Here is a 15,148-nt window from a genome sequence, read left to right as displayed (position 1 = left end):
TTCAGCTGGTAAGTTGATGGACTGTCCTGACCTGAGTGTTAAGGGGAGAGAAAATTTCTGAGGGGGAAGAGACGTTTTCTGAGTTAACCCTTGAGCAAAATCAAGAGCAGAGCGCCCCATTCCCTGGCCCTCAGCAGGAGGAGGGATGCTGTGACCATCTGTCTAGTCTCGTGCCCTGCCTGTGACATGTGCCCGCCTTCCCCAGCCCCTACAGTGGGGCCCCTGCTGCCCTTCTAGAGAGGCCCGCCTGACCCTGGCAGAGCAGTGAAGGGGAAAGAGGCTCCCAGAGTCTGTGGCCACAGTATCCTGCAGCAGACCCCAAGGCTGTGGGGAAAGGAGGCAGCCAGGCCTGCAGAAGAGGAGACCCAGGTCTGAGGGAGGAGTCTTGGCCACATGGCTAGGAACCCCAGGCCGTGTGTGTCTGACCACAGAGGCAGACGCTCCGCCTTGGGGTTTGGGGCCTGGAACAGGCCGTTCTCCCCACAGTTACTGCTCACATGGACCGCGGCAGCCTCTCCTGCTCCTGGCCCCCTCAGCTGCTGAGTCATGCTCCCCGGGGTTCACAGAGGCTCCGGTCCAAAGCCAGGCTGAGTCATTCGATGATGAATTGCGGAATTCTTTTTCAGGCTGTCACCGGGGCAGTGGTGGGCCCTGACTCCCACCCCCTGCTTCCCCACCAGGCCACTCAAAACATTGTCTCCTCCGCTGTCTTCTCTTCTCCGTCTTGCTCCCCCCCCCCCGCCCCACCCCCCTGCAGTGAGCACTAGCCGCTGGGATGCTCAGAAGTATCTCTGAGTTTCCCTTCCTGTGTTAGATTCCAGTCCTATTATAGGGACAAGGGCCTGGTCTGTTAGCTCAGGAAGGAACCTCAGATCTCATTTCATTCGGCCGTCATTGACGAAGGAGAGAAGAGGAACATAGGCTTAGGATTCAGAGCTGGTTGGAAGGGCAGCTTCGGAGTCAGGATCCAAGAGCAAGCCTCGCCACCTTTGGTTTCCTTGTCTGTCAAATAATGCTAACGATTCCTACTCTGTAGGAGTTGAAGCTTCTGGAAGCCGATGGGTATGAAGCACAGGTGGGCGGGCACTCAGTAACTGCTATTCCATCTACTGTATTTGATGGGGAAGTCAGAGGTTGTGTGAGTTAGAAATAACAACTGGGGCGCCCGGGTGGCTCAGCCCATTAAGCGTCTGACTTTGGCTCTGGTCGTGATCTCACGGTTGGTGAGTTTGAGCCCAGCGTCGGGCTTGCTGCTGTCAGCACAGATCCTCTGGCTCCCTCTCCCTCTGCCCCGTGCCCGCTGTCTCTCTCTCCCTCTCTCAAAAATAAGCAAACATTAAAAAAAAGAGAGAGACAGAGAGAGAACATCTGAGGTCTCTCCCCTTCTGGTTCAGCACAGCTGGGGGCAGGAGCTCCCTCAGGGGCTTTGGAGACTAGGTCAGAGCGGGTAGGTTTGGCGAACAGGCATGTGTTCCACCCAGCCCTGCAGGGCCCACCGTGCATGCTGGACGGTGCCCACAGCTGCTTGTTTGGTTCCTCCAAACCAGAAAACGAGCAGAGACCCACGCAGCCATTCCTCACCTGAGTGTGCCCACATGCAGTCCTGCTGAGCCAGGTCACCGGCTGGCTCCCACCGAGGCCTAGCCTGCAAGACACCTCTGCCCAGAGGGCCCTCTGTCTATAGGTGGCAGTGGCCGGGACTAGGTGGGACCTCCTGCAGTGTCCCCAAGGACGAGATGTTGGCATCTTTGGAGCTACAGCAGGGGTGGCCAGGATACCTTTGCTCTCTGGGCTTTGGCAGTTCCCCACAGCCATGAATCCATGTAAGAAAAGGTTCACATTTTTTTTTCAGAAGAATTTATTACGAAACGGAAGAAAAATACAGAGCACACAAAGGAATGAAAGAGTTTACAACACAGATTCTTCAGCCCATGGCAACTAAAACTTTGCTGGGCTGACCCTATGGGTACTGAGGTCTCGGTTCTGTCTCCAACCCTGTCTCTTTTGGCTGCTGAGCTAACCGGTTCAAAGTTTCTCCAGAGACAAGTCAAGTTGTCCTCCCAAACCTCCTTCCTAATCGCCTCTGTATATGGTCCCAAAGATTCCTCACCTGGGGCTTCAGGTGAGGTCTTGCCTGATCCCACTGTACTACTCCACTCTCCTGTCAAAGGCGTCTATGGTCCCCAGAAAACCTGTTTTTGCTTCTGTCCTGATCCATTTAATTAAGCTATATTCATGAACCAGTTGGGTAGGCTGGTTCTGTGATCTTCAGTCAAACTACCTATTTTCCTAAGCTTGCATCTGAGCTTGATCTTTCTCCTGCCAGGAACATCTTCCTGAGCGCCCGCTCTGGCAGTTCTCTGCCCCAGCTAGTCCAAAATCGCCTTCCCCTCTGCTGAAACAGACCTCTATGCCCTGTGTCCAATCTCCCACTCAATTTACAGGATAGCTATAGTGTCAGCTGACCTGCCACGGAGAGATGGTCAAACACCTTGGCCTTGGCAACCACCTATTGAATCCTGCCCAGCTCAGATCACCGACTTTACCGATTTCCTTGGAAGATTTCTGACTTCTCTCTCAGACCTCTGCCCCTTTGGAATTCTCCCTCTTAAGCATGTATTAGGTAACATGGAAGCATGTATTAGGTAACATGGCTTTATAGATATAGTAATTATAAGATTACAATGGAAGGGGAAGTTAGTCCCTCCCGAGTTATATTTTCTCTAAATTATCAAAAGATCAGGCCACACTTGCCATTTTGAATTTTTCCTAAATGTCTATGGTTATCGGTCCTTAATTTAGCACAGTCTGGTTCTCAGCTGGCTTTTAGGAACAACACTGAGTCTTAGCAAGCTGGCCATTGGTCCCTTCTGCTCCTACAATTACTGTTGTGTCTTACATATGGCTTCTTCAAATAAATGCAGCAAGGCAAAACATCTCCTCCAAAAGAGAAACAGGTAACAACTCTACCCAGACCTTTTTTTTTTTTTTTTTTTTTTTTTTTTTTTTTCAACGTTTATTTTATTTTTGGGACAGAGAGAGACAGAGCATGAACGGGGGAGGGACAGAGAGAGAGGGAGACACAGAATCGGAAACAGGCTCCAGGTTCCGAGCCATCAGCCCAGAGCCCGACGCGGGGCTCGAACTCACGGACCGTGAGATCGTGACCTGGCTGAAGTCGGACGCTTAACCGACTGCGCCACCCAGGCGCCCCTCTACCCAGACCTTCTTGAGCTTTGACCTCGTCAACATGTTCCTATAACATCCCCATTCAGGCTTGCACTGGCGGAACAGTCCATATGAAGTCAGTACAAGTTGGCTGAGCTTTTTCCTAACCCACACTTCGGATCTGAACTTCATGGTATGCAAAACACTTCTCTGTGCTTCTCACCCAGCACTCATGACAACCCTGTGAAGTGGGTATGTTGTGTATTTTACTGACATAGAAATGGAGGTTCAGAGAGGTTAGGAAGCTAGCCAAGATCACACAGCTATCTTGTGGAGGAGCCAGCACTCAACCTAGGTCTCTGCTACCTCATTCACTTCCCTTTAGACACAAAGACTACGGAAGAGGTTTTCTACCCACCCTCTCCCTACCGGGACGGCATGCTCCTTTCACCAGTATATGCACAACCTGGAAAGTCCCAAACACGAAATGGAATGAAAATTGTTACAAGCCCAATGTGGGGTGTGTGTGTGTGTGTGTGTGTGTGTGTGTGTGTGTGTGTGTGTGTAGGGGAGGGGTGTTGCATCTTTCGTGATGTTCCTGATTTCTTCACATCTTTAGTTTAACCAAGAATTTTCTTTTGGTGCTGAATGGGATTCCTAGGTCACGGGTAAGGTGACGGAGATTTTACCTCCATATCACGCTCAATACTGTACTTCTCTTGCATTTCACGTTTTGCCAGTGTTCTGTGCCTTCCCACCCCTACCCCTCAACGAGGAAAAGTTAGTACTTCCGTCAATCTTCCAATGCCTGGCTTCCCAGGATTCCTACAGCTTTCTGGAGAGCCAAGTGGTTCCCGCAGCTCTGAAGCATCTGTGGGATTCTCTTCTTGCAGCCAGATGGCGTTCCTGTGGTTCCAATGCAACCCTCAGAACAGCTCTGCTAACCTGAAGTGTATGACCCCCTAGAGCCTATGACCTCCCAGGTCCCCCTTCACACACAATCAAGTCACCCCAATCTCACCTCTTTTGTGACTCAGAGGAGGGCCACCCCCCAGGAGGCATATGGTGGACTGTGTCCATAGTGCCCCCTACCAGAAATTTCTCACAAGCCAAGCTTTTGGACAGCTTGGTCGGCTGGGGCTTAGACATCTGAGGTGGGAAACCTCTACAAGAGTCTTACCACTGTCTGTTCATTTCACAGACATTTATTAAGCACCTACCACGAGCCACCCCTGTGCTCACTCTGGAAATAGAGCTTGCAAAGCAGACGAGACACTGCCCCACCCCCACCCCCATACAACTTACTCTATACTAGTTGGTTCTGTAGAAATACCACTTGGTTTCCAGTTGTTCTGAATTAGTTGGTGAACTCAATATGACCTTCCCCTGCTTTGTGGACACTCCACAATGATCTGATCACCCGAGAGGACTCTCCGACCTCTGCAGACAAGCCTCTGCTCCTCTGCTCTGCCCTTCCTCCCTGCCAGGCCCTGGCCAGCTGGGATTCTCCTCCAGACTCCTGCCTCTCCTTCAACTGGACAGTCTCGTTTATACCAACTGACACATTCATTTGCAAATCCAATAGCTATGCTCACACATCATTTCTAGAGGTGTATGTTTTTGAAGTAAATATTAAGCATATATGTTACCTAATGGTCAATAAGAACTGAAGTAGGAATGTGCATATATGAATGTGCATATATATGTACACGAAAGAACTCAGAACTCAGTCTCCCAAATCACTATTTACAAATGTTGAACATATTTCCACTCGGTAACTATTCAGACATACTTTTACCTTGTTGCTATCATTAAGTGGTCATAATCCCAAATTCTTTCTCTCTCTCTCTCTCTCTCTTTTTGCTATGATTGCATCACATAACATATTCTTCTAAATAGTTTTCATAGTTGTCATATGTGAAGGCAATAGCTCATGGTCCGAACAGACCACAAGCTGCTTGGCTGTCCCTCACAGCCAAGCAGTTTCCAGTCGATGACTGTGACATATAAGACGGCCACAAATATCTCTGTGCAACTACTTTCTTCCTCTTGAATTATTTTTCCAGAACGTATTCCCCAAAGTGAGATAACTTAGTCCTATGGTCATTTCTTTTTACCTTTGTCAACTATTGCCAATTGTTCTCCAGAAAGCATCACACTTTATAATGCCAGCAGTCTACCTCCCCATGACGTATTTTTAATATATTTTTGGTGAATGCCAAGTGGTTGACTTTACTTTATAGTTTCCTAGTCCTGGCCTGTGTGCATTTCCTCCTGCGTACATCGCCTGATTGGTCTTTTAACCAAGTAGATCTCTTGGTCACTGCTTGTACTGGAGGCTCAGCCCTTACTTGGACCAATTCTACATAATTTCCTCATCTTACTGGCTTTCCTTTCCTTTTCCTTTTTTTTTTTTTTTTGCTATGTATACATTTCCAGTTTTTATATAACTGAATTTGTACACTTGACCTTGATGATTTCCCCCATTACTTCAACAGAATAAGCAACGACCTCTCCAGAAAAGGGTTTTCTTTTCCCATGCACTTTCCCTCTGGACTTGTCCAAAATCCCTCTGGTCCCTATGAACATTCCATTGTCCATGATCCCTAGATTAAGATTCCCTTTGGTCATCTCACGACAGCCCCAGGCTCAACATGTCCACCTCAGTTCTGGTGCTGCCATGGCCCATGCAAGAGTGCAGTGGTCGCGGCTCACCTCTGGCAGAACTCCCTGTGGGTTTCATCCCTCCACCCAGCCCAGCCCCACAACTGACTTCTCAAGTTTTCCAGCTGGTTTGGCCCCACAGTCCAGCACCTGGCCTCCAGGGTTAGGCTAGGCTGTTTTTCCCACAGTAATGGCCCACCTGAAGGCAAACTCCTTCACCCTTTAGTTCTGCCAAACCCAAATTTTCTCGAAAGGAATCACACCGGAAAACTAAGGGGAACTAAAAATAAGACTCTAGGAAGTGTAAAGACATCAAAGCAGAGATTATACATCCTATGTAGGTCTTGCCTTGGATTAGCCTGGTGGTGGGAGGGGAGACCCTGGGGTCTCCCCTCTCATACTCAGAACCCTGTGTTTTAGACTCCAACCCTTCTGTTGGCACATTCACCTCACGGACTTTGAGGTACACACCTCTTGGCCTCAGCTGGTGTCTGTACTTGGTCCCCCACAAAGCCCACCCTCAGAGGGATCTCTACGTCAGGACTGTGGCTGGTTCAAAATCCCAGACCTCTTCTGACCTGGTGTGTCCCTGCTTCCAGTCTGAGGGGAGCTGGGTTCTCAGCTCTCTTCTAGAAGGCATATGCCTGACATACCCCAAGCCCTTCTCGACTCGGAGGATTCCTTCTGCCAGCCTCGCCAAGACTCTCCCTGGGCCATCCCATCGGGAGTAGTTTTGAAGAACGCCAATCAGCACAAGCTTACGAATTTCAGAAACTTGACCTACAAGGGTGGCGACGGAAGCAGCAGTCACCCCCCAAAAGCAGGAGACACAGTTAGCTCTCGGCGCACTCCTCCCTTCCTCCCCTGCTTCTGAGAGCTGTGGTCACACTGCTGCCCTTGGTCCCATCCCCACAACACCCTGAAGAGGGGTTAGCAGTTTGGCACTTCACATTGAAAGGTTGCCAGCCCCTGCCTTCCAGAAAACACCCTCAGCCACCACATCCCATGGCGGCCTTGCCTCCCTCGTCCCCCCTATAGCCCCAGCACCCCTCCCCGTCCCTCCCCAGCCCCTCTCCTGTCCTAGCCCTTTAACTATCAAGAGAGCGGACCCGAAAGACATGAATGGTCCCGTTACTGAGAGACACAACCAGGTGCCTGCCGTCCACCATGGTGGTCACCCTAGGCTTTTCCAGGCCATGATAGGCCGTCAGGAAGTCGCCGAGCAGTGACCCCTTTGGATCCAGGATCACCACCTTGTTGACCTCGCGAAGGGTCAGGAAGATGTAGCCTTTCTTATCCACGGACACAGAGCCTGGCTGGCAGCCATGCAGGCCTGGCCCCCGGTACTCACCAATCACCTGACCCAGACCATCACAGACCACCACGCTGTTCTGCTGCCAGTCGGACCCCACAAAATTGCCCTGGGGGCTGGTGGTCAGGAACACCAGTGCCCGCAGGCCCCTGTTGGCCTTGCCCCCAGGGATGAACCGGGTGGCCAGGCTGCCTTCCATGTTGTACACTTCCACGTGGCCTGACACACTGACGGCCACACGGTCCCCACTCGGCATGGCAGCCACAGCGTGGCTGGCCTGGGAGAGGCTCAGGGCCCGGCGCCACTGCACCTCACCATCAGGGCTGATGAGGTAGAGCCTCGCGCCGGCCGAGAAGGCCACTGCTCCCTGCAGGGCAGCCACGCTACATGGGGAGCAGCCCTCGGGGACGGGCACTGCGCCCTTGTAGTCGCCATTGAGGGAGAAGCGCTTCAACGCCCTATTCTGCTCATCCGCCACCAGGATCTCCCGGGGGCCAAAGGGACAGAGCCCTGTGATGCGGGGAGACCGCTTGTCTCCTGGCATCCGCGTGGGGAAGCTGCAGGAGAAAATGGGCCTGGGGAGGAGGCCAGAGCCCTCCAGGTTCAGCCCAGGCACTGGGCTGGGCTCCCGGGAAACTGACTTGAGCCTGCCTTTGAACTTCCTCTTCTTGTTGGATCTGCCACCCCTCGGGGTCTGGGCTCCTTCATCTTCTAGGGGTGTCTGGGCTCTGCCCTCTTTTGGAGTCTGGGCTCCGTCTTCCTGGGGTGTCTTGGCTCTGTCCTCCTTTGGGGTCTGGGCTCCGTCCTCCTGGGGTGTCTGGGCTCTGTCTGGGGTGCAAGCTCCAGCCCTACTCTGGGGCTGGATTCCACCATGTCTCTCTGACTTGGCTCCGTCCTCTCTCTGGCTCGAAGTTTCATCACCTCCCTGGCTTCCAGCTCCTTCTTGCCCACCGTCCTTCTGGGGCTGTTCCTCAAAGGAGAGCCCTAGCAGGCGGCAGTTCTTGTCCAGGAGCCCAGGATGGAACTCCAGCTGGGGCAGCAGGCAGGGGGCTGGCCCTGGCATCCAGGGACAGCCCTGCAGCTGCCGGAGCCTCTGGGCAATCGCCCCTTCCAGAGAAAGTATCTCGGCCTCGCGACCCAAGCTGAGCACCCGACGGGCAAAGGCGGCCGCCGCCCTGGCCACCTGCTCCCGGCCCTCCAGCTCCTCCAGTCTCTCCCGAGCAGCCTCCTCAGCAGCCTCTACGTGGGCCCGTAGCTGCCCCAGCACCTCCTGCTTCTGGGCTAGTAGGGCCCGGAGGACCCCCTCGGCCACTTCCTCCACCTGCATTCCCACCCTAGCTGCCTGTTCCCGCAGCCGGGCCAAAGCTTCCTTTTCCGTCATCCGGGCGGCCTCAAGCTCCGCCAGGTTGCTGTCCACGCCTGCCAACAGCTCCTCCAGGCCTGGCCTGCGGGCGCGCACAGCCTCGGCCAGGGGCAGGCAGGGATGGTCCAGGTGGGGGTCCAGGCGGCACTCGCGGCACAGCAGCTGGGAGCAGGGCTGGCACAGGAAGCGCAGGGCCTCTCCCGGGTGCTGAGGGCACTGGGCCGCCTGGCGCTCCCGGGCCTCCTCGTCGTACCAGCCTGCCCGGTAGCCCACCAGGTCCACCACCCGGTGGGTGTGGGTCTGCCGAGTGCAGCGGTGCCCGTCAGCGCAGGCCTGGCACAGGTCGTCCGCGCAGTCCAGGCACCGGGCAGTGGCCGGCCCCCCCGTGCCGGCCCCCCCCATCAGGGGACACAGCGCGCAGGCTGGCTTCCCCGCGCGCAGGTCTCCGCCAGCCCGGGCCCTCACCAAATCCAGGAGCCCGTTGACAAAGAAGTTGGTCTTGAAGGCGGCCACGCCCGCCGGTGGCACGGGCACGGTCTCTCGGCACTCAGGGCATCGGAGGTGGCCTCCCTCGGCCAGCTGGGCCAGGCAGTCCTGGCAGTAGGTGTGCAGGCAGGGCAACGTTTTGGGTGCCCGAAGCTGCTCCAGGCATATTTTACAGGCCAGGAAGTCGCTGCTCAGGGCTTCCAGTAGGGAGGGTGAGGATCCCTGGGAAACCATGCTGCAAGGGAGAGGTCGGGGTCAGAGGGCAGAGGGTACCTCCACGTTGCCTCCAGCCTGCCAGCCTGGCTCTCCCCCCATCCCCAAGCCCCACCAGGGCTGAGGTCTCACCTGAATGGCCAGGAACGTCCTTCTGGTCTTCCAGGGCCTGTGGCCGCTTGCTCTTGAGCTAGGGAGCCGCCCCTCTCCGGGCATACATTCAGCAAATGCAAAAAAGTAAATGCTTCCTGCCTTGTACCTTGTGCCTAGTGCCCTGAGAAAGAACCAGACCAAGAAGCCCAGCCTTAGGGAGCTGTGTGATGATCAGCACCCCAGGGTTGACAGGCCTGTTGGCAAGTGTGGCACTAGCCCTGTGTGAGTAGTCCTGAGGCCCTGCTGGGGACAGGTGCAGGGGTGGGGTGCAGGCAGAGAGGACATAGGAGAGGGTCTGGCTGCGCAGTCACCTCTACTTGTGGCAACTGGGGCAGGGTAAGGGGCCCCAACTCCTGTAGCCCCTCACACCTGTTTTCTAGACCCTGGGAACCACATCAGGGGTCAAGGGGCCCCACTTTCTGCCCAATTTCCCCTGGGAGGGTTCTGGAGCAGGTGGAAGTAAGGCTGTGGGGCGGTGGCGGCCTTGCGCTCCTTGGGGTCACCGCAACCTGTGCCTCATCTCCTAGAGGCTTTTCTTTCTACCTGTCCTGCTGAAAGGGGCCTCAGCTTTCCTAGAAGCCTCTGAAGGGGAGTTGTGTGGACCCGTCTGTGACTCTCCCCCAGATCCCAGCACAGTGGACGAAATCCTCCAGGAAGAGACTGCGGGAGGGGGGTGTTCCCCCAAACTTCTGGAGCGTGGGGTCGGGGAGGACAGGCCAGAGAGTGGGAGGAGGCCTTTCCCAGGTAAGCCTCAGGCCTCTGGCCCCGGAGTGGGGCGAGGCGGGGTGCTCCCTCCCACCCTCTCCTCTCCTCCCGCCTTCCGGGTCCCTCCCCTCCCCCTTCCTCCCGCTCCCTTCCCCCCACGCCTTCCAGCTCTTCCGTCATCCGCCCTCCTTACCAGGTCTGAGCTGACCTTGGGCTCCGGGACGGGGCGTGGGGGGCCCGGGGCCTGGAAGCCGCAGGGGCTGGGTGCCTGAAAGAGAAACAAAACTGAAAGTAATGGTACTTCTGCAACTTCCGTCCCCAGCCCGGGACACCGACTCGCACGGCCTCAGGCCCCGCCTTCTTCCCTACCCCAGGCCGGACCTCTTCCTCGGGAGGGGGGGCCTCCACCCTTGGCCGGCGCGGCCCCTGCTGCAGGCCGCGGGGCTCGGCGGCGGGGCTCCCCAGGTCGCCCTGTGAGATCCAGCATCAGGATCCGCTCAGCCAGCTAAGTGTGTTTGTGGCACACGCAGAGGACCTGCCCGAGGACGCGTCCTCTGAGGGGAGAAATGAGAGCTCCTCCTCGGTTCAGAGCCATGTAACTAGAGCCCAGCCCTCGGGCCAGGCCTCCAGTGAGGCGGCACAGCTGCCAATCTAGTCCTAGGTGGGGCCCTGCACGCCTTAAACCTTTGCCGAGCCAGGGGGGAGGCAGAGGAACCAGATGAGTCCGTGAAGGCTTCCTGGAGGAGGCATCACTTGAGATGAGTTTGAAGGGCACAGAGGAGGTTGGGAGGAAGAACGCAGGGAAGAACATTTTGGGAATTGGGAACAGCAAATCGGTGGGCACAGAGGAATGAAATACCCCAACTCTCCCCAGTAGCTCCGAGTATTTCAGGATGGTTTATGGGAAGGGATGTGTGAGTGGCGGCAGATGATGTTACAGAGTGACGCAGAGGCCATATCATAGAGGGCCTTATGGTGTACATGAAGGAGTCTGAGTTTTATCCAAGAAGTCAAAAGAAATCATTGAAGGATATTTTCCCCCAATATCTTATGAAAAATTTGAAGCACAAAAAAAGTTGAAGGAATTGCCACAAATACTCATATACCTGCCACTTAGATTCTACAGTTGAGATATGGAAGTTGGTTTCTTGCGTATCTATTCCTGTATGCATCCCTTGGTCCACAGTGATGGGCTTTCAGCAGGATGCTGAACCAAGGAGTGCTCAGTCTGGCTGCAGGGTCCAGGTAAAAAGTGGAGAGGTTGGAGCAGACCCCGTGGCCGTGGCCGTAGGACCACTAGCGGAGGGTGGAGGAGGATGGAGTCCTTCAAGGAGCTACTGTTGACACCACAGCACTGATGACTCACCCTGGGGAGGGAGGTGAAGGAAGGAGGGCAGGCTTTGCGGGTCTGGAGGTGAGAAGGGAGAGCGAGGCTGGCGACATCCAGGCTTGTGACCGTTCCACACTCTTCCAGTGTATCTGTGCTTTTGGTGAAGTCACTCAACAGTGTCCAAAGCAAGAAGAGCAGGGCTGAGGGGCTCCTGGGTGGCTCAGTCGGTTGAGTGTCCGACTTCAGCTCAGGTCATGATCTCACGGTTTTTGAGTTCAAGCCCCGCTTCGGGCTCTGTGCTGACAGCTCAGAGCCTGGAGCCCGCTTTGGATTCTGTGTCTCCCTCTCTCTCTGCCTCTCCCCCGCTTATGCTCTGTCTCTTTCTCTCTCTCAAAAATAAATAAACATTAAAAAAGTTTAAAAAGTTTAATTAAAAAAATTACTTTAAGAAGAAGGCTGTGATGGCACTACGGGGACCAGACATTTCAGGGCAAGTGGGGGAGAGGCTGGGCGTGCAGGAGGTGAGAAGTAGTCGCCAGAGAGCTAAGAGTGGAAATCCAAGGGAGGAAAGATCCTAGGAGCCAGGCTAGGGAATGCTTCACTTCCAGAAGGTGGGGGTGATCAGTGCTGTTGAATGCTGCAGACCAGACAGTCCAGCCAAGTGAGGACAGAAGGACAGACTGATGCATGTGTGTCCACAAATGTATAGGCACACACCTGCACATGTGTCTGGCCTTCGTGTGTGCTTCTTTGTGCACATTCAGGAATGATTGGTCAATGTCTACTGCGGCAAGAGAGCCTGCCACGCACTATGGAAGACACAGAGATAGACAGGATATATTCCCGCCCAAGATGAGTTTTCGATTTAACAGGGGAGGTGAGAGTGTACATGCTGCAATATGAGACAGTAAGGCAAATGTCAAAATAATCATCACAGTGGCTTCTCTTATTGGGTATTTACCCTGAGCGTGGCATGGGGCATCGAAAACATAACCTGGTTTAATGCTCACTATAACCTGGTGACATAGGCACTGTTACTGTTCCATTTTACAGATGAGGACTCTGAGTTAAGAGAGAATAACTGTGTCACCCAAGGTCACATAAAGTGCTGTGCCAACACAAGAGAGGGAGAGTTTGATTTCTCCCGGAATGGTGGAGGCGGTGTGGGAATCAGGAAGGCTTCATGCAGGAGGCGGCCTTCAGTGGCTGTCCTACCCTGTCTTCCCAAACATCGAACAATTACTTAAAACACCTATGGGGTCCAGGAAGACGGTTTCTTTCCCCGAGAAGACTCCTAAGCTAAGGGATAACTCACCTACAGCCAAGTGATAAGGGTTACCACAAAGACACATATGGGGGCGGGGCATGTGGATTCTTACCAGATGCTGGGGGTCCCTTAAGATAACCCTAGGCAAGGAAGGCCTCTCACGGGTGGTTGGTCTTATAGGACTGAAGCACAGGTGGCTGGAGGGAAGTAGCAGGAGATGGGGGTGGGCAGGCAGAACAAACTTAAAAATTACCTGTCGGGCCTCAAAGTAATGGGGAGCCATTTATGGGATTTTCATTAAGCAGGTTTGAACTTTGTTCTGTAGGTATTTGGGGAGTGTGAACTGAGCACAGGTTTTAATCTTAATTTATACAAATAATAAGGATTATTTCTTTTTGATGTTTATTTATTTTTGAGAGAGAGAGGGAGAGACAGAGTGCAAGTGGGTGGGGGAGGGGGCAGAGAGAGAGAGGGAGACAGAACTGAGCTGTTAGCACAGAACCTGATCCAGGGCTTGAACCCACCAACTGTGAAATCATAACTTGAGCTGTAGTTGGACACTTAACCGACTGAGCCACCTAGGCACCCCAATCATTTAAAGTAAAGTTTAGGGGCACCTGGGTGGCTCGGTGGGTTAAGCGTCCAACTCTTGATTTTGGCTCAGGTCATGATCTTACAGTAAGATCGAGCCCCACATTGGGCTCTGTACTGATAGCACAGAGCCTGCTTGAGATTCTCTGTCTCCCCTTCTCTCTCAACCCCTCCCCTTTTTGCTTTGTCTCAAAATAAATAAACATGAAAATTTTTTAAAAAATAAAGTTTAAAACATTCCTATCATCATTGTAACAAAATAAAACATTCCTATCATTGTAACAAAATAACCTTTTCCTGTGTTTATTTCTTTTGGTCTCTGTTTTAGGAATATATGTTACATAGTTGTATTTATAGTGTGCTTATATTTTTGTTTACTTACCTAACTTAATATTGTATTAGCATTTTCTGTGTTTCTTTTTTTCTTTTTTTAAATTTTTATTTATTTATTTTTTTAATATGAAATTTATTGTCACATCGGTTTCCATACAACACCCAGTGCTCATCCCAACAGGTGCCCTCCTCAATGCCCATCACCCACTTTCCCCTCCCTCCCACCCCCCATCAACCCTCAGTTTATTCCCAGTTTTTAAGAGTCTCTTATGGTTTGGCTCTCTCCCTCTCTAACTTTTTTTTTCCTTCACCTCCCCCATGGTCTTCTGTTAAGTTTCTCAGGATCCACATAAGAGTGAAAACATATGGTATCTGTCTTTCTCTGTATGACTTACTTCACTTAGCATAACACTCTCCAGTTCCATCCACGTTGCTACAAAAGGCCATATTTCATTCTTTCTCATTGCCAAGTAGTATTCCATTGTATATATAAACCACAACTTCTTTATCCATTCATCAATTGATGGACATTTAGGCTCTTTCCATAATTTGGCTATTGTTGAAAGTGCTGCTATAAACATTGGGGTACAAGTGCCCCTGTGCATCAGCACTCCTGTATCCCTTGGGTAAATTCCTAGCAGTGCTACAACTGGGTCATAGGGTAGGTCTATTTTTAATTTTTTGAGGAACCTCCACACTGTTTTCCAGAGCGGTTGCACCAGTTTGCATTCCCACCAACAGTGCAAGAGGGTTCTCGTTTCTCCACATCCTCTCCAGCATCTGTAGTCTCCTGATTTGTTCATTTTAGCCACTCTGACTGGTGTGAGGTGGTATCTCAGTGTGGTTTTGATTTGTATTCCCTGATGAGCAGTGACGTTGAACATCTTTTCATGTGCCTGTTGGCCATCTGGGTGTCTTCTTTAGAAAAGTGTCTATTCATGTCTTCTGCCCATTTCTTCACTGGATTATTTGTTTTTCGGGTGTGGAGTTTGGTGAGTTCTTTATATATTTTGGATACTAGCCCTTTGTCCAATATGTCATTTGCAAATATCTTTTCCCATTCTATTGGTTGCCTTTTAGTTTTGTTGATTGTTTCCTTTGCAGTGCAGAAGCTTTTTATCTTGATGAAGTCCCAATAGTTCATTTTTGCTTTTAATTCCCTTGCCTTTGGAGATGTGTCAAGTAAGAAATTGCTGAGGCTGAGGTCAGAGAGGTTTTTTCCTACTTTCTCCTCTAGGGTTTTAATGGTTTCCTGTCTCACATTCTGGTCCTTCATCCATTTTGAGTTTATTTTGTCAATGGTGTAAGAAAGTGGTCTAGATTCATTCTTCTGCATGTTGCTGTCCAGTTCTCCCAGCACTATTTGTTAAAGAGACTGTCTTTTTTCCATTGGATATTCTTTCCTGCTTTGTCAAAGATTAGTTGGCCATACTTTTGTGGGTCCAATTCTGGAGTCTCTATTCTATTCCATTGGTCTATGTGTTTTTGTGCCAATACCATGCTGTCTTGATGATTACAGCTTTGTAGTAGAGGCTAAAGTCTGGGATCGTGATACCTCCTGCT

The 15,148-nt window shown here is 52.3% G+C and overlaps 1 protein-coding gene across 2 annotated transcripts; it reads right to left on the bottom strand.

Moving 5' to 3' along the window:
• Positions 1-5,565: 5,565 nt before the first annotated feature.
• Positions 5,566-10,346, bottom strand: TRIM56 (tripartite motif containing 56). Of its 2 annotated transcripts, none has more exons than XM_042971611.1 (3): positions 10,258-10,346; positions 9,339-9,480; positions 5,566-9,228 (listed from the first exon to the last, which is right to left on the bottom strand). In XM_042971611.1, the coding sequence occupies exon 3, from the start codon at positions 9,225-9,227 to the stop codon at positions 6,921-6,923; it is 2,307 nt and encodes a 768-aa protein (XP_042827545.1). In that variant the 5' UTR covers position 9,228; positions 9,339-9,480; positions 10,258-10,346; the 3' UTR covers positions 5,566-6,920. The 2 variants fall into 2 exon arrangements, with proteins under 2 accessions (XP_042827545.1, XP_042827548.1); XM_042971614.1 differs by having other exon boundaries at positions 10,273-10,328.
• Between the last annotated feature and the right edge of the window lie 4,802 nt (positions 10,347-15,148).

The sequence above is a fragment of the Panthera tigris genome, chromosome E3, assembly GCF_018350195.1.
Source record: "Panthera tigris isolate Pti1 chromosome E3, P.tigris_Pti1_mat1.1, whole genome shotgun sequence".
Lineage (NCBI taxonomy): Eukaryota > Metazoa > Chordata > Mammalia > Carnivora > Felidae > Panthera > Panthera tigris.
The sequence above is the reverse complement of the archived record's forward strand: the minus strand, read 5'-3'. Positions and strand labels throughout refer to the sequence as shown.